Source organism: Limulus polyphemus, unplaced genomic scaffold (assembly GCF_000517525.1).
Source record: "Limulus polyphemus unplaced genomic scaffold, Limulus_polyphemus-2.1.2 Scaffold1140, whole genome shotgun sequence".
NCBI classification, from domain to species: Eukaryota; Metazoa; Arthropoda; class Merostomata; order Xiphosura; family Limulidae; genus Limulus; species Limulus polyphemus.
In genome coordinates this window covers 1,053-25,523 of record NW_013666750.1, presented here as the reverse complement: position 1 = coordinate 25,523, position 24,471 = coordinate 1,053, and the positions used below count along the sequence as shown (strand labels likewise).

The 24,471-nt window shown below is 30.8% G+C and overlaps 1 protein-coding gene across 2 annotated transcripts in view; it reads right to left on the bottom strand.

Annotated features, from left to right (window-relative positions):
* LOC106462316 (ribosomal protein S6 kinase alpha-2-like) overlaps window positions 1-24,048 on the bottom strand; it is a 61,663-nt gene extending 37,615 nt beyond the window's left edge. The window contains exons 1-6 of one of the 2 annotated variants that reach the window (XM_013922221.2): window positions 23,939-24,048; window positions 15,715-15,768; window positions 11,415-11,558; window positions 4,153-4,234; window positions 3,659-3,739; window positions 2,627-2,706 (exon numbers count right to left, since the gene is read on the bottom strand). In XM_013922221.2, the coding sequence (XP_013777675.1) occupies window positions 2,627-2,706; window positions 3,659-3,739; window positions 4,153-4,234; window positions 11,415-11,558; window positions 15,715-15,768; window positions 23,939-23,995 (498 nt within the window). In that variant the 5' untranslated portion in view covers window positions 23,996-24,048. Of the gene's footprint in view, window positions 1-2,626; window positions 2,707-3,658; window positions 3,740-4,152; window positions 4,235-11,414; window positions 11,559-15,714; window positions 15,769-23,932 lie in introns of both variants that reach the window. The other variant, XM_022389529.1, reaches the window with a different exon arrangement.
* Window positions 24,049-24,471: the final 423 nt, after the last annotated feature.

Genomic DNA, 24,471 nt, shown 5'->3' with positions numbered 1-24,471 from the left:
GGACTTAGCTGCAGTGTCAGCGAGCTCATTCTAGTGAATACCGACATGGCCAGGTATCCCAAACAACTGGATGGAAACAGAAGATAAAGAAAAATGGGCCAGTCCTTGTTGAATATCGACGAGAACAGGGTGAAAAACTAACGTTAAGCAATTCCAGGGCCAGTTGAGAGCTAAGAGAATCAGTGTAAATAATACAATCACTGTACTGCATAGCTTCTACATAATCCAGGGCAAGAGAAATAGCATACAACTCGACAGTAAAGTCAGAACCTGTAGAGGGGATCATGCAAGCAACTACTGAGCCACAGCAAACCATGGCTGAGCCTACAGAGTCACCGAATTTTGAACCATCCGTGTAAATAGGAAGAGAAGAATGGCTTGAAAGATGTTCAGCATATTGTAGAGAAAGTTGCAAACAATGGAGGTGAAGAGGAGGTTCGAGGAACTCAGTGTAGAAACTCTGGACTGGAGAAGTGTGAAAAGCTCCGGTGCAGAGCCGAAGCCCCAGATGGTGAACGGGGTCCAGCATCTTCAAGGGCGAGGTCCTGGCAGAACCATAGACCAAAGGCCCATGGTCAAGTTTGGATTGAATCAGGGCACAATAGATCCTGAGCATAGAGCATCGATCCACTCCCCAAGAGAGGACATGGAGGATGTTCAGAGCCCTTGTGCAGTTGACACATAGCTGCTTGATGTGTGGAATGAAGAGAAGCTTACGGTCAAAGATAAGCCCCAAGAACTTTACCTCGGGGACCACACGAATAACAACATCACCGAAATGGAGCTCGGGATCGGGTTGGACACCCCACTGGTGGCAAAAATGCATGCAAATGGTTTTGAAAAAGGAAAATATAAAACTGTTTGCAGTGGTCCATGTCAACAAGTGATTGAAGGCAGTCTGAAGCTGCCGCTCATTAAACCTCATGTTCGATGACTGACATGAAATGTGGAAGTCATCAACATAGCACCCATTTGCAACAGTTGGAGGATGGTGAGAAGTGATAGCATTAATTTTAACACTAAAAAGTGTGACACTCAAATCACAGCCCTGACTCACTGTAATAAAAAAAGTCTGATTTACCAAGCATCTAAAGATGAACATAAAAAAATAAAATAAATATAAAAAATAGTTTGTAAAAATAAACAAAATGTTTGTTTTCAATCAGTTACAAATATTTTAAACTGCAAATAGTATTTGAGTTTTTTACATATGTTCTTGTCATCTTTAGTAACATTATTTTCTTTACAATTCGACCTAAGATGAAACATTTAACATGAAATAACAATTTCTTCTCCTTCTCAGTACAGTTATATAAATTTCTGGATGTTTATTCTATTACACAGTATGAAACATTTGCCGTTTTTTTAATTAATATTATTGCTTGTTTCAAAATAACATTTTTCTTTCTAATATCTACTGGCTGTATATTAGCCCTGATGATGTACATAAAAATCTCTCCTAAAATAGATCACTGATATATAAATATAGTAATTTTACTTATAATACATATCATGTGTCCATTATATGTACGAAGTTTTATTTTCTTATGCACAGAAAATATACATCTATCCTGTTAAGCTCATATTTCTATAACTTTTTCACCAGTTCCATTTTTCCCATCACTTTATTAAACTGTGTTCTAAAAGTATTCATCACAGATATACACTTTATATATTCATATACAGAATATTACATGAAATGAGAACCTAGTAGAAAGTATAAAAGAAAATTGACACTACTAGGTGTTGCAAACAAATCCTATGTGACACATGACATTTTGTTATTGTTAACCTGACATGATCATCAGGCAACAATTTTTCAGCTTCCTTGTGCTTACAGATCAAGATATAAAAATAAAACTGTTGCTACTCGATCAAAAATACATTATGAATATCTTACCAAAACTGCTTCTGTTTAATACTCATTAGTGTTCATCCAACTTTAAAACATTTTTGTTATACACACTTATAGAAACAGTAATAAAACCAACTGAAACAAGGTGTTTGACTTATTTCGTTCATGATGCATTATAATAAAATTGTTTTTTTGAATTTTATGCAAAATTACATGAGGGATATCTATATTAGCTGTCCTTAATTTTGAAGTGATATAGGAGAAGGCAGCTAGTCAATACTACCTACTGTCAACTCTTGGGCTACTCATCAGACAGCATAGCAGTATTTGACTGTCATAGTTATACCCACAGGTTCAAAGTGTGGAGCACTTTGTTTTTATCTTTTATGTAGTAACAGAATGTTAATTACTAGGCCACACTTGGCCATTATGAAAAACTAGTGACTAGTGAAAGAATAATAAGCAATTAATAATGCTTAAATAAACTGTAACGATTTGACACTATCAACCACACCAACATTTCTACAAGTTGATCCCAATGACATAAGAATACAGAAACCTTCAGTTACTTGTACAATTCTCAGGTAAACCAATTGCAAAGTCTAAGACTCCCACTTAATTCAAAACTAATTCTGGTAAACAAACCATGAAGGAAAATATAATCAATAACCCTCTTCTTTAACTTGGTCAACAAATCACAATGCCCAATAGTTTCACTTACACCCTCATCTAATTCACTGAACCAATAACAGAGCTTACACTACAACTTACCTCCTTGCTTAATCTGGTGAACAAATCCCCTCCTTTAAGGAAGTCTAAAATTAGGTAAAGTTTTCCTTCTGTTTGGAAAGCTACATTGTAAGAAAGTGGGTAACTTTGAAGAAATTATTTCTTTAATGAGATTTACAGTACTACATGTTATCACTTAATACTACATATACAAAATTCACAAACTCAGACAAGCTAAGCTATTATTTACATCTTTTACAAATTACGGTACAAACACACACATTACTTCATGTTTATGTATATGAATATATGTATAGATTTATTTATTACCATATAGCCAATTATGTAGCAAAGGAAGGTCTGACTCAATGACAAGTGGTGATCTAAATAAGAATAACATTCCCACAAGTGTCTGTATTACAAAAAATATTTTATCCCCAGCTATTAGAAATTCATCACATATTTCACAATTGACAATAGTTAAATAACTAACACAAGGTAATTTCAAACAATAGTTACTGGTTCTGAAAATTGCTCTTTTACAAACTGCACAAGAAATTTTGTGTAGACCTGGAAAACGTTTAGAATATGCCAAACACAATCAAACTGACTGAAAATTGAGAACATCAAATTTATTATACAGAGATAACATTCAAATATTGGATTTTATAATATTGTTTTACGCAAGTTTTATGAATTGGAGGCCTTCATAGAGCTCTCTGGCTTCTTTGAGATATATTTAATGACACCCAGCCAAAAAAGTAAAATTTAACCACAAACAAAAATAACGTATTTTCTCAGCCATGTTTTTCACACATGTACATATCATAAAAAAAGTAGTTAGTTTTTCAAAACTTAAAAAACTTGGTTCACAGTTTTTGTATTGTAATGCATCCTGATGGAGTTGCAAGTTGAAATTACTTTTTCCTAAGTTGAAAGGTGTTTCTTATTAACAAAAAGATCAAACAAACTTAAAAACAAGAAAATGAAATCTCTTAAAACCTTTTCAGGTAAGAAAAAAAACTTTTTCTCTAACAATCTCAAAGATAAAAACAAAAAGCCAAGAATTTATACCATAATGAAGTTTAACTATAAATGGATGTCGTACGTCAGCCAGAATGTCTCTCTCCATTTTTGTCCTCATTCGGTCCCTTACTGAAAAAAATAAAGTTTAGTAAACATTTACTTTTTTTAAAATGTACTGCATTAACTGAAAACAGATCCATATTTCCTCTCATTTGTACATTTTGTAATTAATGATTTTTACAAACTTATTTTCAAGCCTTCACATTATTTTGTCTCTTATAATCAGCCACTTAAACAAACATTTATATTAGATGTTAAATTCTAACTCACCCCATCTTTCAATGCATAGGAGCCAGAAAGAGTACAATATAGCTCATATGTGTGCATAAGAATGGAACCATTTCACGTTTTAGGGCTACAATACGATAACATGGAGTTTATTCTTATCTTTTGGGTTTTAAGAATATTACTTTTTCAGAGAAACAAGAGAGTTAGTTTGTACTTTTTTAAGGTTATAAGGTAGCTGGTATGTTAACTCTTACCTTTTAGGGTTGCTTTCTTTAGAACTTTCATAGCATACAATATTCCAGCATCTGGACCAACAATTTTCTTAACTAAAAAAACCTAGATTGAAAAAACAAATAAATGGCAATTTTAGTATATGATATGGGCATATTTAAATATTTCCTTCTTAGGAGTCTAAAAGATCAAAGATCAAAAGGAAAACATATACATTAATAGAGATATTCTGCTTTTGAAAAAAATAATACAACATGCAGTATTGAAACAACGTATTTACTTAGAGGCAAAAGGTGACAACTGTATTTAAGATATTCTCAGAAAAGATATAGGCAATTAAAAATATTTATCATATCATGTAAAAATTTTGCAAATAAAAAAAACGCAATTTCCATTCAAGGGGGAGATATTCCCATGTCTCTGACCATCACTTAGTTTAATTGGAATATGACTACCAACAGGTTTATTGGTAATTTCCTTACCACATATTACTGATCAATCTACTTTTTATAATTAATTTATTGCTTGCATTAGTTCTGTCTTAGATATTCATCTTTGTACTTTATCCTTTATAAGGACCAGTTGACAATGTCAAGCTTTCTGATAAGATCTAATGCTAATAAGGCCTTTTCAACTATGAGTTTTACATTTTAACTTATAAAACTGACAGCGATGAAACCTTGGGTTGTACATGTAAATCTTACTGAAAAGTTTCATCTTCAAACACCAATCTGTAGTGAAAATTAGATATGCAATCAAAAACTAAAACAATCATACTTTTCCACTTTAAATATATATTAAGCTTTGCTATATTAAAATCACTATTATTGACTTTGGGCTAATAAAAGATGATACTGCTCATGACTATAGTACCCAGCTGGTTATATCATATATATGAAAATATTAATTACTTATAAAATGTTTACTTGTAATTGAATGATTAATAGACCAATATTACTTCTTACTGCTAAAAATACATGCACTGATAACTATGGTGGAAAAATAAGTGTTTCTGGAATACAATGTAATACTCATTTTATATAGTTGCTATGGAAAAAGGGCAAGCCCAAGTTCTAAAAACCATGCCAGAGAATTAAAAATACTGATGTATGATAATCACTATTAGGTAATTGAAATAATTTTTCTTTTAATTATAAAATATTTGATAATCTAACTTGAATAATATAACAGGTTGAAAAATAAAAATTAGCAGATTTAAAATTTTTAAGCAACCTTATAATTGTACTAAACCTTTGTTTATGATAATTTTAATAAAGTATCTAATTTTGGTACTTGTTCCACTTACTTTAAAAAATAAAGTTCTCTTTTTCTACAATTTTTAAATTCCTCGGTCCCAGTAAAAGTTTCTAACACTAGTCTTGCCTTTTTGTCACAAATTAACACCAGAACTGGTTTGAAACAATTGATTCAGACTTCAGCATTAAAAGCTTTGTACATAATCTCTGCTACAAGTAATGCATTACCTTCTTCATGTAAATGCTAGCAATAAGAGATATCAGTTTGAGAAAGAAAAAAACTTAATTCAAATTTAAAAGGCTGATTTCACATGACAAATTATAAACCCCAAAACTTAAAGAAGTGACATAGGTGCCAGTCACAGATAACGTGTACGTCATGCTATAATATTTTTTTGTCTGAATAAATTGACTTTTTTTACTGGTCATAGTTACCCTCCAATTCAGTTTAAATTGATATTATACTCCAAATGTATTTTTTAACTTAAACATTATTGTATTAAAGAAGCAATACTTAACAGAATGCTTCCAAATATGGAAAAGTCCATGTTTTATTCTCCCAAGTTCCATTTTTCTTTACCTTGTTTTCAAGATTTTATATCAATCTTATCATTAATTAAAATGATGAGATCCCAATTGCTTTGAAGCAATCTACAGAAACAGTGATGTGAAATATTAGGCAGAATATATAGTTAAGATTTCACTGGGTGTGTTTATAAGTTTATGAGTTCTCTGAACAGAAACTTGAATTTAATATGTTCATGGGAACAAATGGGGAAGTAAAAAAAAATTTTGCTTTCAGAATTTTTACAAGGTTGATATTAATACTGCTTATTTCAATAATATCAAATAACATTCTTTACCAGATGGTCTACCCATGAACAGTATGCTGTTAAGAAGTGGGGTCTTTTTAACCCTTTCACTGCCATGGACACATACATGTTTCCCTTGAGAGCACTGGAATGCGAGCTTGGAATTTTGTACTACTGTGAACTAAGAGTATTCCCTTTTAAACTCCTCATATTTTATCAAGTTTCAGATAAGTAACAAATATTAAAACTATGTCTTCTTGCTTTTGATTGTGTATCTATGTATAAACCTGTCACTCAGAATTGTTCTTCTGTAAACAATGCAATGAAAGAATTAACCCTTTCCAAACCAGAAGGACGTTACCAATATCATTGATTGTTTTTCTTTTCATAGTGAAGTACTTAACAAAGTATCCGAAACTCAGTACAAACTTACTAAATAGTATTCACTATATATGTCACAAGACAACTGTTTTAAGCTTATTGTATATTTGAACAATACATTCTTTATTCAGTCCATTTAGGGTTTTTCTGAGCAGAAGTGTCTAACAATATTTGAAGCACACCATGTACAACATATCCAATGCCAGCAAAGCACTTTCCTTAATAATTGAGCTATCAAGCCATTTGGAATACAACATATATAGCAGTTGTATCCTTCTGCACTCACTAAGCCTAACTTACCTTACATGATATCTTGTAATAGTTAAAATTTCTTAGCTTTTATATGAGCTCTTTGTTAGAATAAAAAATGGAACAGAAAACAGCATGTAGTGTTGAGAAATACAATAAGCCTAACAGTATTGTTTTAGGAAAATATAACCGACTATAATAAATAGTATCTAGTTTACACTTAGAAAAATTCATATAATTTAATTTAGTTTTGCTTTCATTTTTAGGTTGTTACATTTCCTATATTTTGTTGCAAGACACTGTTTTGATGAAACTTTAAAAATTCTTCCTTTTGTCTAAAAATTTAAATTTCTTTCAGCTGTCTTATGGAGAAAACACATCTCAGGGTAGCACTGCAAATACTGATGACAGTCAGTGTGTCTAGTGCAAGATTGAGAGGTCATTCAGCGAGCTAAAGCTCATTCTTACTTACCTGAGGGCCTCTATGTCTCAAGATAATCTTTGTAACCTGGTAGTACTGACAGTACTTAGTGTAAAAAGGAAATCCTAGAAAGCATTGACAGAGATGGCATCATAGATGAGTTTGCACAAAAAAGGCAAGAAAAGTGGAGATGTAAGTTGTTAGTGTTGGTCATTTCAAAACATTCTTTGTTTTATTTTTCTCAGATTTATCAAGTGGGGGGAGGGGGCACTTTGGATCCTTTGCCCCTGGGTGCATCAGACCCTCACTATACCACAGTCACCATTTGTGGTAAAACCTCATAAAAACCATCAAAAACTGTCAAATATTTATCAGTAACCTAGGACCTGACTTATAAAAATGATAGCACAATTACTTTTGTCAGACTACATAACATCTTTTGTGAAAATGTTCTTGCTGAAAATAAATTTATACTTAATAAATATAGTTCATTTGCAATAAATAAAACTTTATTTATGTGTGTGTTGTTTGAATATCATAAAACTTAACAATATTATTCAAAAAGTAAGGATCTAAGACTGTTTTATCTTTGGTGAGAAAGAAAAGAAATCTGTAACAAATATATATACTAGCGGAAAAAAGAAACTGTGCAGGACTTAAAATGGAATAGCATTCATATAAATTAGGTTTAGTGTTATGACATATAAAAAAATCAATACAGGATATGTCGTTGAACATATCGGGTAATACTCAACTCGGTTGCATGGGATTTTTCATGGTTCGTGAACCCCTTTTTGTTTATTCAAATTTTGCACCCACGATTTTTCTTTGACAATGTTTTCTGAATAAACAGGTGTAAAACGTTTATTCAGGCTCCAGTCATTTGGGAAATACTTTTTGTTTCACCGAGAACTACCCTTCTGTGATGCCAAGGCTCAGTGAAGATGAACATATTCGTGCAGTCGGAATGCTGCAGGCTGGTGTGGCACAGAACATTGTTGCAAGACGTTTTGGAGTCCATCAGAACACTATCCACTCTTTATGGCAACAGTTCCAATAATCAGGAAATGTCCAAGATCGACCACGTTCAGGACGTCCTCGTGTAATGTCACATCAACAGGACAACCATATTAGACTGGTTCATCTTAGAAATCGTTTCCAGACTGCAAGTTTGACTGCTCACAGCATTCCTGGTCTTCGAACGATTAGTCCCAGAACAGTGCATAACCGTCTGCATGAACACAACATCAGACCAAAACGTCCTTTTGAATACCAGCGTCTTTCAAGTGCCCGAAAAATTACGTTTGGTGACGTTATCATTAATTGACTACGAATATTTGTAACTAATGAATTTGTTAACAATACTGGAAAATTGAAATTAGATTTGTTTGATTTTTCTTTATTTTTTTCATATTTTAAGTGATGCGCGGTTTCTTTTTTCTGCTAGTATAAGTGAATAATCATTATATAGTTGATTTGATATAATATGAAATAAAGATTTAGGCACAAGTTATAACATCATTCACACACCTAAATTATCTTAAGTTACTTTATTAATGATTTAAAAGGACTTAAAAAAATCCATAAAAATTGATAACTGGATTGTTTAGAGGTAAGCAGAAATGAAAATTGGAAATTGAATTAATTGTATTTGTCACAAGACATTGTTAAGACCTACGTTAGGAATGTAGTTTTAAATATATAATAGGCCCAACATGATGTCTTTTGACAAATATAATCAATTATATCATACTTTTAAGACATTCACATCATAACAAATTGGAACTTACTCTTTTTTTGCAAATTTACAAATTCATAATATATCCTTTCTAAAGTAATCTTGAGTTAAAAATAGTTGAAACAGAACTATAATTATTTTTATTACTCAAATTTTGAAACCTGATAACACTCAATACCTGAAAGGTGCTCTGCTGTCCAGAGAGGATTAAAGAATTTTGTCTTGGATCCAGTTTTGTAATCTTATATACACTATGAACTGTGGTGTTTCCTGTTTAAGGCTGCTGCTTCCCATACTGTGTTTGAAAAGCTGCGCACACAGACAAAGCTCAACATTCACTTTTGAAATGATGAGAGAACAGGTATTAATGATGTTGATGCCAAATTTTATTTTATCTTTAATATATCACTAGCATTTTTACTTTATAAATCATATATGGCAATCATATCATAATGGAGCTAGCGATGTATAAATCCAAAACTCGGGTTTCGGAAACTACTGCATCAATCATCACCAATCATAACTGGGTAATATTTTTATAACTGGGCAGTATTTTTATAGCTGAGCAATAAATAAAACAATTGAAATTTCCATATAAATTATATGTTTCAGATTTAACCAATAAAAATTACAAAAAAGGAGTAAGTTTCATATATAAAACAATCAAAAACAAACTTAAAAAAAGTATTTGTTTTTCTTTAGTGAAAATCTCATGAGTGTTGCAACAGAAAATCAAGGCACTTTCTTTGATAACTGCATCTAGAAAGAAATATTTCAATAAAATCTATTCTGTGATGTAATGATGTGATGATAGCTCAATTTTAAACTAATATTTCAATAAAATCCTTTTTGTCATGGACAGTGAACATTAATGAATGTCAAGTATGAGTACATTGTTTTAGAGCTGTCAGACAATTCCAGAAAAGGCCGCAACCCAATAGCCTTCCGCAGGAACTAGCAGTTATACCTGACAGAGGCAGGTATTTCTGCTAGTTGATATAACACTGTAATTTTTTATTATTGATTAAAACATATTTTGACCATTTTACACATTCATTATGCTTATAATTTCAACTCTCAATGGTTCAATGATAAGTCTGGGGCTCACACCACTAAAAACCGGGTTTTGATGTTCATGGTGGGCACAGCACAGATAGTCCATTGTGTAGCTCTGCACTTGACAACAAACAAACATACATTTTTTTGTCCTCAATTTGCAAAAAGTCCAAAACTTGGTTTTACCTTGATGATGTGACTGTCTTCTAGATGAACATACTGGTTAACCTTTCAAATCTATGTCTACTTCTTTCTTTAATGTGTGCTGAGAATTAATATACTTATTTTACAAGTTTCTCTGTGTTACACTCCACAAGCTTTATAAACATATTTTTCTGTAAAACAATTTATGTACCAAATTGCTCTTGAGTCCATGACTTTATTGATTACAGGGCTCCTAATAAAATACGAGGTACAAAACAAAAATACCAACAATGTTGCAGTTAATTTCTCTAATTATTGCTACATTTATATTTATGAATTTGGCATAAGAAATAAGTGACTTCAACAATTCTCAGTCAACATAATGAATGTTGTAATAAGGAAAACATAAAATGCCTCAATATTACGTATTATATGAACCACACCAACAGTAAACGGTATATATATATATATATACAAGAGAGTATTTTCCAGGTTTTATAGAATATGTGACACCCTCTACTGTTGTCTAACAATAAATTCTTTAATCTTATATATATATATATTGCAAACCATGGTGTCTGTCTAAGCACTCACCTGTCTCTTGCTTGAGAAGCTAAGTATTCATTTTTAAAATGACAGGAGAACAGGCATGAATAACATCGATGCCAAATTTTCTTTTGCAAGCAGGATATTCTACTCTAAACTGTTAGAAATTAATCACACTACCATACACATTTCAAAATGTGACATAACTTACAGAATACAAATGTAGATTTACCGTACATTATTGTTGAGCGGCTCTTAGCATGACTAAAATGCTCAACAATTACTTTTCATGGTGGGCGATATAAGTAGCTCAGAGCTTTGGCTCCGAGTGAAACCAAGAGTGCAACACAATTAACCTTTTTAAAATCCATGAAATAATTTAAGTTGATAGATTAACTTAAACTTTTCCCATCACTGGGGACTGGTACTTCTGCTTGTATTTTATAAAAGATAGTAACTGCTTGAGAATGTAAATTGTTTCAAGTGGATTATTAGTTCTTGAGATGGTTTTTCAAATATCAAAATAAGTAAATTAACACAGCATCATGTAAAGTTAATTCTCCAAGTGTGCATCATATTCAGTAAAACAAATAATCTTGTGAAATGTAATGAAAAACTGACCAGCAATAGTTTATTTTTACAGAAAACATTAAGATAGCAACAGTGGAGATCCCAAACACACCTTTCCAAATGACCCCTGACCTAACACTTTTAAGAGTTTGAACTGTCCAGGGTCACCTTTCGGATGACCCTCTTTTGTTATATTGGTCAGTTCAATTTCATGAACTTCTTCCATGGTTTCTGCTTCTTCCATTACATGGTCATTCTGAAAATAAAAGACACAGCACTATTAAAATAAACAACACAGGTTAAAAATATAAAGACCAGTATTTCCAAGAAAAGAAAATCTATAAAATAAAAAGAAATTGATAAATTTCAGGTTAACTTTCTTTTGCAAATTTACATACAAATATTTCATATCCTGGTTGAAAATCCTTTTGTATGCTTATCTATAAAGCTCTAGTACTAAAGTTGAAAATTCCACTGTACATGCACCCACAACACTTTAGTAATTACACTTAAAAATTCCCACAGTACTAAATTAACAAGGTTTTAGTTCTGAGGTTGTATGCAGTGTTGGCTAAGTTCAAAAACTGAAGTATGTGAAATAAAAAAAAAATTGAGCCCTTTTCAAATTTTCAGTTTTTTTGTTTATTTTTGTGTACATTAAAAAATTTTAAGCAATTTTTTAAAATTCAGAATACAGAGTACAAAAATGGTACGTAATAGAAAAATATGTATAAAAAATTAGTCTTTCGAAAATGGAATTTTTAATCTCTCTCTCTCTCTTGTCCCACTGTAGAATGCAAAAATCTTTTTATCAAATTTAGTCTCCAAAATAATCTTTTACCACTTACCACACTAACAGGCAAAGTTAATAAAATTCTTAGAGCAATACATGTATTTGAAAAAATTTCTTGGATTTGATTTTCAAGTATATAAAATAAGACTTTATCAATAGTTGAATTTTCCAGTATTCGCTGCGATATTCATTTACGTTCTACACACAAACTTTCACTACATATATCCTTTTCTCTTTGCTTGTTAGTATTTTTTCTAATGTTTTACAATTTTTGCACCCCTAAAATTTTGCAGTGGGTTCTTTAAGCCCTTCGAACCTGCCTTGAGCTGATCCTGGTTGTATATGTACATAAAAGGCTTTAATTCTAAAGCTGTATATGTACCTACTTTATCAGTAGCCACTAGTAAAATACAGCCAGATAACATATTTCAAGTAAAATAAAATACAAATGGTGTAAATACTGACCCATTACCTAAAAGCAGAGGTAGACAAAACAACAAAGCAAGGTAAAGCTGACTCACCATATTCACAGTACTTCTTGTTCAAAGAACTCCTATTAGCAAAGCATCTATGATAAATTAAGTGTATCTAATGTCAAACATAAAGCATTACACAACAGTTAAAAAATACGATATCTGGGAATATTAAACAAAGGCTTCGAGGATTGCAGAAATTGTTACCATTATTGCTAATCTTACTATTGAAGGATAAACTAGTAGCAATGTAAATGATATGAAGAAGTAACTCAACCCATTACATAACAATTAAAATATACTTTCACATCAGTCAAATCCAATAGAAGGAAAATTCAATAATCAAGTAACAAAGACTGCAAATAGCATAATTGCTAGTGAAAACCAAGTTAAATCATCAGTAGACAAGTAGAGCACATTAAGCAGCTTGTAAGAACCAGAACAGCACATACAAGACAATGTGAAAGTAGTAAAATTACTGTTCATCATAGTGGAATATTGTAAAATATATGAAGCAACATAAAAAGATGAAACAATAATGACTAGACCAACTGAAATCATAGTCAAAAATAGAGCTACTGAAGATTTACTTGCATGTCAAAAGTGGAACTTTCAGGAAATCACTTGTATATCAAGAATAAAGTTATCACAATCAAGAGTGGAACTATCTGGGAGTTAGTTGTATGTTGTTTCCAAGCAAAGAACACAAGAATGAAAAATAGTGACAAACTGGTAGGTATACAGAGGCAAAAATAATTTTGGACAGAAGACAGAGCACAAAATCCAAAAGCTTATTTCCTCTAAGTAGTCAAAGCAACATCTCTAATGTTTTTTTACTGTTACAGATAAAAAAAATTATGACAGGAAACAGTCTTTAGATGAAAGTAAACATTGTGTGTATTAAGGAAGTGACACAAACATGACACAAAAGTTTAATAGAGTGTAATAACATGAGAACTCCCTTAGGTACACATAAAATCCTGTGGTGAGTGAAACCAACAATCATCAACACCTATATCAGCTATACATATAATATTTGGAATTACCATCATCTTAACATACAGCCTGGAGAAATGGGATAAAACAGCTTTTGAAGCTAATAATATGGGAGGATTTAAACCTTGGACATGAAAGCAGAGAAGTAATTCTACAAATTAAACCCAAACACATTAAAGCCAAAAGAAAATATACCAACATAAGGATGGATAAGTAAAATGTGGAATTTATGTAAAAGTTGCACAATAACACGAAGTGATTGACTTTGAGATTGTAACAATAGAAAACACAGGACAAAACATTTCAAACTTCTTACAAAAATAAGTGTTGTACAAGATCACATGACTGAAAAAAGTGGTTGGTAAAAAGAGGAATAGTCTAAAACTAAAAATATTAGCTTCAAAAGAGTAGATGTAAAATATTATATTTGAACAAGTATCAAAATCACTAGAATATTTAAACCACTGGTCATCTGTAACAACATTACTGGTGAAAGGACATGTCTATCATAACTACAGTTTATCACAGCACAAAGAAAAACAGAAATTTCAAAACTACTACTGAACTATCAAAATACACCTAGTCATTATAGATCAATATTAAAGCATTTCTCATCTACAACAATATACAACTAAGAAAGTAAGATCACTGTTCATTTATAACAATATACCTATGTTCTAGGGAAGAATATTAAAACCACTTCTCATCCATAACAATACACCTCATTACAGATAGGAGTATAAAACCACTGTTGATATATAACAATAAAGTTGGCTCACAGGAGAGCATATTAGACCAATTCTCACCTATAACATGTCTAAGTGTAACAAAATTAACATTCTTTTTCTGGTTCTTCAACTGACCCTACCTTGATACCTCCAACATGAAATATATTAGTACCTAAAAAAACTGTTGCGCATACCATTAATCTTTCCATTTGTAATGTCATCATCCTTCACCATACAAATGTCCCAATATTATGACAGCTAATGACAGTGAACTACTCTGACACTGAAGGGTAGTGAGCATTGCAAATGATAGCAATGTTGTATTGCAATTTTTACAAAGTAATAATATGTTGAAACTCAGAGTTGTAAAGTCAGGATCAAAATTAAAACTTAATTTAGTTTTGCCTCAAAATATTAAACCACTTTTCATTCAATAATAATACACATGCCTGCTGGACAAAAATATAAAAACCATAGTGAAACACAAGTGAATAAAGTGATTTTTTAAAACAGTAAACTATGTGTTACACTTAGTATAATACTGTAAGTAATTATATAACAACTTCATGAGAAACGTTGAATCTAATAAATTCAACTTTAATACAAACCTTTTCATTATAAAAGATAGATAAACATATGTAAAGGTTTGTTGACCTATTAACATTTTGACAGTTTGCTTTAAATAAAATAAAACTTTAAAAAACAAAATTTATCCAGTTTGTTTAGTTACTCACACTGTTTTAAGATCACACTATTTTGCTTTTCCCCAGTTTTTGCTATTATTTACATCACTAAACAAAAAATAACATGATTATACAAATATATAAAGTGCACAGACATCCTTCTGCACAGTTCTGATTGATTCAGATACATTAACTTGGCCAATCAGCATTAAGATTTTAGCCACCAGCACACATACATCCAAAATTCTAGGTTCCAAACTGCATTGGATACTTGTGTAATTGTAATACTACATAATATTTCCTTATTTCAGAGAACAGGAAAATCCAGTTTTTAGTCATCCTTGTACACTTTGATGAATACTTTCAGGAAGTTTGCATGAGCTTAATGCCAAAAAACAAACAGGATATACAGTGATCATATCAGTACAACAACATTTTATAATAAGATTCTACACACTTTCATATACATAGTGTTCAGTTATTTTAGTATCTCCCCCGAAAAAAGTTGCGCTTACAGTCACTTTCTTAACAATAAATAATTTGCATTTGTGCTTAATGTACACAAAACTGTAATATTTCCATTATATGCTAAATTTTTTGTGTTACATCTATAAAGTTGCTCTGTGTTTTTCTCTACATAAAACATTTTAACACAACATTTTACTAACTGGCCAGAATGCTTTCACTAAACCACACAGATATATATATCTTAGATTTAAATAACAACAGACAGTCTTACCTGTTGAAGGGGGTCACTTGGTAATTCCACAGTCATGCCATCAGCATTAATAGCCTGAAATAAGAGTCATAAACTGTTGAATTAACTGTTAGATGTTCAACAATCTATTAATGGAAAAGCTTAGTTAAAAATTAGGTAATTTGTTTGGTTGTCATTAAACACAAAGCTACACAATGGATTATTTGCCCACAATGGGTAAAACAAAAATGTTACATAGGTGGTTATATGAGGAGTTGTGTATCCTCAATAAGGTTATCAAAAAACTGGTGTTCTTCCTTTGCAATTTATTATTGTGTGTACTTTACATATCAATTATAAAATAAAATTTGCCCTTTTTATTTTTAAGTTTATGCTTGACTAACAAGCCTATTCTTGGTTATCTTTTACATTCATGCAAGCTGAGTCTCTTTGGTATATTATTCTCTTCTCATCTGTTGTATTCAAACTAAGAAAAACAAGTTTTTTTGTACAATAACAATTTCTATCATTTTTATATTTTGATCCAATTTTGCAGTTTGGAAACTCCAGCAGTAGCAACAAAGTTGTTATACCCAATTTTTTTTTAGAATTTCCTTCTTTCTAACATTCATGGAGATTTTATCAATGCTTTAAAAAGTTTGCAGTCTTTGATAGTTCATTTTACATTAAAAGAACAGCACAAACATTAAAAATATAAAATCTCCCAACATGTATTCTACACTCAGTAATTAGCAGTTACAAAATGTATATGAATGGCAGGACATAAAATTATGAAATCAACCTATTCAAGTAAAAAATGACAATCAAGTCACCTGAGAATAAAAATATTCAAGGTGCTTCAATAAATTATAAACTTAAGTAAGAACAAGCAAAGTAGCAGATGCCTGATCAGGCCATCAAGTTAACCCTTAAACTCTATAAACCACCAATATCATCATTAACCCAAATTAACTAACTCTATTCATTTATCCATAAACATTTATAAAATCAGCATACTTCACATATAAAGTAAACTATTCCACAAGTTTATTACCCCAACAACAAAGAAATTCTGGCCAATTCTAGATACACATTTCCAAAGGGTATAATTTTAACCCTAATATAATATATAACCCTATCTCCAACCTTATCATTCTATCACTCAAACAGATCTCCCTTTGACAGCTTAACTTTACAGCCCTTAACCTGTAGTTCTTAGATATTTCAAAAAACCATGTCTCACTCTTAAATCTTTTACACTTTTCAAACCTTATAGAAATAAATATTTTTAGAATTATCCAAGTAAATCACTAGTAATATACTGAAACTTTTTAAAAATAAAGATGCATGAGCAGTTTTCTAAGAGATACCAGTTAATATTAAGAAAGATAGTCATGTACAATATAAATTAACTAGTTTTTTGTGACAGATAGATAAAAATGAAATTAATGAGACTAGAGAATAATTACAGAAAACTAACAGGCATAACTTAATACAATATACTGTATCTTAAGATGTAGTTTTCTTTTAGTTGGGGTTCAACTTGATTTTTTTTTTTCAAATTTTCCCTTGTGTAGGCTACATCCATACATATTCTTCACTGTCCTTTTTATGTTGTTGTTGGGTTTTTTAAGGTTTTGTGTGTGTGTGTGACTCATGACTTGGCTAGTGCTGTTTGCTGAAATATGTGAACAAGGTTTTTTGCAGAATTAGCAAGGTACAAGTTTATTCTTCCATAAGAGGCCAAAAGGTGTCTGACATAAAACTACATGTTGATTTCAAAAAGTGATACCTTACCTGTTGCAGTCTGACCAGTTTATCCTCAGATTATGATAAATATTAGGGCTCCTAGCAAATTTTGCACAACTGAAATAATGTTGCCATGTAAAACTGATTTGTAAGAAATACATTTTTGTTGAATTAGTCATTATATATTATTTCAGTTTTTTTAACCATTTACATGGGTAACCCATTTATATACAGTTTATTTGGGCTTATGCGGTGTTAGTAAACTGGCAAATGTCATCAAGGAAATGGATGAATATGGATTGCACATCTTGGGACTTTGTGAAAGAAGATGGACAGGAAATGATAAAATTAGAATAGAAGATAAAACATTCATATACTCTGGGGAGGAGTGAAGTGCATGATAATGGTGTAGGAATTGATGAAAAAAAAAAGTTGTGAATGCATTGGTTAGCTGGGAACCTGTGTCTAGATGTTGTTACCAATAATGAGGAGGATGTATAAATATAAAGAACTATCAGATGGGAAAATATGGCACTGGATGGAAGAAAGTATCGTCAATGGACAACCCAATGTGTCAGGAGACACAGGATGGACTAAGTGCTAAGTGTAAAAGTGCAACCAAAATGTGTGAAATATTCTTGTTTAAATCACATTTTCTTCACTTACAGATGGGCATGGTATGTCTTTTCATTTATAAACAATGCATACACCATTCATAAATAAATATATTGTTTAACTTGTATTGTTACCTCCAGTGGTGACAAACAGAGATGTATAATTACTATTGCATTATGCACATGTTCAAGAAATAAGCTTATTGATCCTAATTGTATTGTCATTACCTAGCCTGAAAGCTCTGTGTCTAGCAGGGAAAAGTTGTCAATAGGACTGCCCAAGTCCACATGTGATTTAAAAAGAAGTTTCATCTATAATAATAAAAGAGTTGTCTGTATGGGTGTGAACCTAGAGACCTGAAAGTTTACATGCATACTAAAGGTGTGTATTACTTTTTAAATTTGGTTAAAAAAAATTAGCCAATTTTTTTTTGCCCTATAGCCCTTAATCCCCATAATTCTGATTCATTAAGGTCTATAGAAATGTATCATATCTTTTCTAATTCTCACTTACTGAATGAATAATATGTAATATCGTTTTGAACACAAACATGGGAAGAAAAATACAAATCTGAGAATTAAAAAAAAAGAGTCGAATTAAGTTTGAGAAATGGCAACAGACAAATCAGTTAAAGAATTGGCACATTGGGGTAGCTATAGAAGTAATTAAGATAATGGAGACGATTGACTGGTACAATAAGGCCTCTGTGAATCATGAGGGGACCTTAGAATCCCTCAGCGAAGCATGGGTATTTTATACTAGTTATTAATAAATTGAGGTATGTATGTATAGCATACAAAAACTAGTAAACATGAAAAAATTAAAGGCTCTGGTAATATTTTCATATTTTACTGCAAAGTATGTGATACATTATGTTAAGAATGACTGAAATGAATCACCACTGAAAGAATAATACTTTTCAACATTTCAAGAATTGAGCAAAAATGACAAAATGTTGTTTAATTAATATAAAATCTTGTAAGTGTTGAAAAAATCTCATCTTTCAACAACTAATTTGGTTTCTATAAATTAAGTCAAATCACTAAATAGTACTTTTAAGCTATTTTTTTGTTTAATTTTTAAAATTGCAAAGTATTCAACAAATGTACTAGTTAGTAAGTTATCAAAGTTTGTCCAATAGGTTAGCATGTTAAAAATAATTGCAGGAAGTATGTAATCAATATGTTCTGTCAAAATTGAAATGGTAAAATTAATGTTTTTCTAAAATTTTAGGATAAGAAATAAGTTTTAAATCAACTCTAATTCATCCATCATAAAACACTATAAATGTAGAGTATTAAAAATTTGAAATAAATATAAAAGACATGCTTTACTTACAAAAGGCCTATAGTTGTTGTGACAAAATTTTTTGATGATCAATTTTATCCAGGAAAGTGAAATAAAACACTTTATTATGAATGTCATTGCCTTATTTTGCTTTATAGGGTATGAAAGATATATTTATCGGGTTGTGATAGAAATAGAGCCAGTTAATAACTATAACGGTATTTTTTTTGGTCAGATCATGGCAAGTAAGAAACCACTTTTTTGAAGCATGTATATAATTCTAAGTCAGAAAATACATTCAAACCTTCTAGCCTCAGACAAGTTATTGGAACTTTACCTATTCTTGGACTCAAGAGGAGATATTTATTAAACTAACATATAGATGTAACTCCTATGTGGATCTAAATAAATTCCCTTTTCTTGAATAATTCGGAAAGTTTTTCTCATGTGAAAGTACCTACAATACATCTGAAATTTTGTTAATAGCAGCAAATGTAATTTAGTATATTTTAAAAGTGTTTTAAAAATTGATCATACAAATGTTTCTTAGATGTCCATAAGTAGTGAGATGAGCTACGTTCTTCTGCCACTCACAGAGAAGAACAATTTTTGGTTTCTTTAACTTTATATGATTAGAGGATAAATTAAAATTATTGATGATCTTTAGGATTGAAGGTTTTTAGGAGACTTTACAGAAACTTGAAACTACCCCCAAAAAAGTTATATGATCAACATTTGGTGCTACTATAGCTTATGGTCTACACAAATATTATCATCATCACAGTTTTAATGATTTGCTAACACAATCTCTTGCTAAATAATTTATATCTACCCCATGTTTTTGTTCAGTTGTGTGTTCCAAAAGAGTACCTTAAATTTAGGTTATAATTGTGCTAGATTTGACTGTTGGAATTTATTTCACTCTGATTGTATTTGCCCCCAAAATGTTATGTAATGGTATATTGTATCTTATTAGTTTAAAAGCATTATTTATAACAAATGGCACCAATTGCAAATTAACAAAAGTTAAAATGGTGATGATGATAGTATCTGTGTAGATCGCACACAATAGTGTAAATATCTTTGTAGACCACATGCTATAGTAACACCCAACATTTTCTGTAGTATTAGGAATAATTTGACTGGATAATATTCCTGGATCTAGGCCTTTAAAACTTGAGCATATAATATCTAATATCCAAGTTTGCCTTTACATCCTTTTGATTCCACAACATAAATAAAATACCCCCCTCCCTTAAAGATTCAAAAAATTTGAATCAAAACATCTGTTGTCCTTCTGTGCTTCAAAAAAAGTCCAAATCTTTAAGCTTCTCTTCATAGGTTTCAAGTTATTATATCATGTGTTTGTTTTATTCCAGCAGTCTATTTCTAAACCCTTTCCAAAATGATGATATCCTACCCAAAACAAGAAAACCAAAATTGCACTTAATACACCTATTTGTACTCCAAATGATGCTCATTTCAGTTTAATACAACATTACAATACCCTTCTTACTCTTAAGTTAAGCATTTCTAGAAATAAAGATGCCAGCATGTTATTAGCTCTTTTTATTACCACAACTAAACACTTAGCAGAAGGTTTTAAGCTTTTATCAACAATCACACCTAAGTCCTTCTCTTTGTTTTTCCACATTACCAATGTTCTTCTCAACCAACAGTCCTTTCAAAGTTTTCATTGATCAAGTCTAGTAGTCTACCACAATACACTTTTTAATATTAAAACATGTTTTCTATATCCTAGTCCAACCAGGTATTTTTAAGTAAGAAAAATATAATTAACAGTATCAGCCTTTTCAGCATCTCATTATCATATGTAAATTTGGAGTTAGTATTATTAAAGATATTATCCAAATTGTTAAAACACGAGATGAGCAACAAAATCCCAAAATAGACTCATGATGGACTGACTCTATAAAACTCTTCTGATCATAAAGTGCCCACTATCTCTGCTTTCTATCCTAATGCAAATTTTCTGTTTCTTAATTCCAACATTCATAAGAATATAACTGCTGATTAACCTTTTCTGTGACCTTTTAACAATGACTCTGTGAAGTCAAGATACTTTCAACAGAAAGAGTAGAGCTCCAAACATGATACTACAAATTAATCACAGGAAGGGGCAAAAAAATGGTTTATAGCATTTAAATTTTTACTCCAAAAATATTCTACATTGATACCCTATAAGTTTCTTAGGTATCTTTATTCATATACTCTTTATAACTCTAATATCCTTTTGGTAACTAACATTATTTAAATACTTGGGTACTTACAAATGTACATCACTCTTGATGTCAGAAAAACACACATGTTCAAAAAGTCTTAATATAAAATGATAAAAAAACCTACAACCCGAGCACTTTTGAAGAAGAAAGGTCCACCTTTCAAAAGTGCTCACGTTATAGGGTTTTTATCATTTTAAATGTATATCACTTATACCCTAAACTGGAATAAGCACTGTTCAATAAGACTACTTCACTTTTGTTTTTCTCATCAACATTTATAGAATTATTTAATTAAAACAACAATTTTTGTTTTCAATGATCCAGTTAAAGTCATCTCTGTTACCTTTGAAATGAATTTCTAAAGCTTATAAAAATGTAAATTAGCTTACTTCTTAAGTCAGCTCAAAAATATCTTGTTCATAGTTTGCAAACATACACATTTCTTCCACAACAGTCATCTCTATGACTGTTCTTATTCTCTCATTGAAACACACTTGTACATAAACAGCATAAAACAGTGGACTTGAATAAAAAACTTATTTATGTAATTTCTTAAATTACAATAATTTATATACATATGTTAAAATTTACTGCACAAGGTTTACCTGTACTTCCATAATGAAGCTACTTGTTTTAGTCATAAACACATTATAACTGTCAGAAATCTAGATGGGTTTATCTGCTTAAGACTTGAGCTTTGGTAGACTAGTTGATATAGTAATAGAGCACTAGTGTATAAACCAAGGGTCCTAGGTTTAAGTCTGTTTCATGGTAGGTTTCTTAACATCTTCATTATCATATTGGTACTTAATTAGTCATTCTTTCAACCCCTCATAAGCAACTGAACTGGGTAGGTGGTATGTCAAACCATCTGTACACATTCTTGGTTTGAACATGAAGTGTTTTGGGCTCAAGGACAAATGTGTTTGGTTTGAATGTTTGGAATACTCTAATGTTTAATAGTCAGGGTTAAGGAGTTATCTACTTGGGACTTAGTCCTCTTAGTTCAGTGAGTGGAACATCTGCCCCAGTTCACTAATATAAACCAAAGGGTCTCAGGTTGAAGTCTCAGCATTGGCAAATTTCTTAACATTCTTAATATTCTGCATACATTACATATATATGTATATTACTACATGCAAAACTTTATTTTGGATATATGTTGCAGTTATTAATACATATGTAAAAACATTGCATTATAATGAAAAAGTATTTTGGATATAAAAATGTAGGCATTTACAGACATTTCTTCACCAGTCATTACAAAGAAAATAAATTTTTGAGATACATTACAGGCAATAAAATTAACTAAACAATTGAAACTATATTGTAAGATACTGAAATATTATGCCCCAGTCTATTCACATTAAGGATTTAAAAACTCAAACTATGTTGATTTGATTATAACATCTATTCATATAAAGACTTAAACACATTCAACAGGCTTTTTTTGTGAAGTTGATATTTAAAAAATAATCATATAAAATAGGTATGTAAATTGATCATGTCATTTAATTTTTCATCTCTAGAACTGTAATTACTATGTGAAAATATAGAAAATTGAAAAGTGTATTCAGTTGTACTAGAAAAAAAAATACCAGAACTAGTATTACTGAGCATACAGCCACTACAATTTTGAGTAAATGACTGTGTCAGTGTGTATTTGAACAAGGTATTAAGTACAGGAATCATGGGAATATTGAAATCTTTTAGTTTTAAGCTGGTAAATCATTTTATTTTTGTTCTACACATGAAAAATATTTTGAATAAATATTAGTTAGCTAGATTCAGAATTAAATTTGCAAGACTTACCACTTGGGTTGATATCTATTAATAATTGATTAAGCTGTGTATAATAATTATTCTCAAGTTAAATGTACCTGTCTCTTAATAATAACTATTACTCTTAGCACCAATAAATGTAACATTTGATGATTTAGCAGATTATGGCTGGCTTAAACTTAAATGCCCTAAAATATTACAAATGTAATTTTCTCATCATACTGACATTGAGTTACAGTTATTATATGAATTAATATTAATTACTTTACTTTAGATGATATGTATTGCCCTAGATCTATTATCAGTCACCCCATAACAAGTATTGTAACTTTAACTTAGATAAGCATAACTGTTTGTTATGAATATAATTAAGGCCCTTAAGACAGTCTTGACAATAGTATTAGTAATAGTATTACATTATACATAGCACTGTACTTTGTTAGCTTGTAGTAACATACGGATGACAAGTGGTCGAAGCACCACCACAGTCATATACCAATGGTATAATGTTTATATTCTGACGTAAGACATGTCTTGTTTGTTTTTCTCTAAACTGGAATATTTATTTATCAGAGAAAACGCACTTTTACCTCAGCTTCTTGCTTCACCGATTTCCATGGATCTCCCGCGAGTTGTGCTAAAGGCATTCTGGCCTCCAGTTTCACTAACTACGCACACTTTTTCTTTCTTTCTTTTCTTTTCTTTCTTTTTTTTTTTTTTTAACTACGCACCTTCACTTGTTTCCGCCAAAATGGCGATGCCGGAAACTAGTATAATAAAGGCTAAAAAGCATGCGCAATAATATTATATAGTAGACATCGTACGATCCGATCGAGTAAATCGGTTATCCAACAAATTGTTTTTGATATAATTAAAACACGAAGTTGTTCTTGTTTTGGTGGGCTAAGTAGATATACTAAAACAATTTACTGATTACAAGATAATGCCAAACATAAAATCGGAAAATGTTTGAAGTTAAGTGTACTTCTAAGTTCGGTCTTTATCTGCGGTTTAACTAAAGTTAAAGAGTATTTTTGTGTTTAAAACCATTAAAGTTGAATTATCTATATATCATTTTTCATCATGTAATAAAATCTCCAACTGTTGTTTTTCACGCTATTTA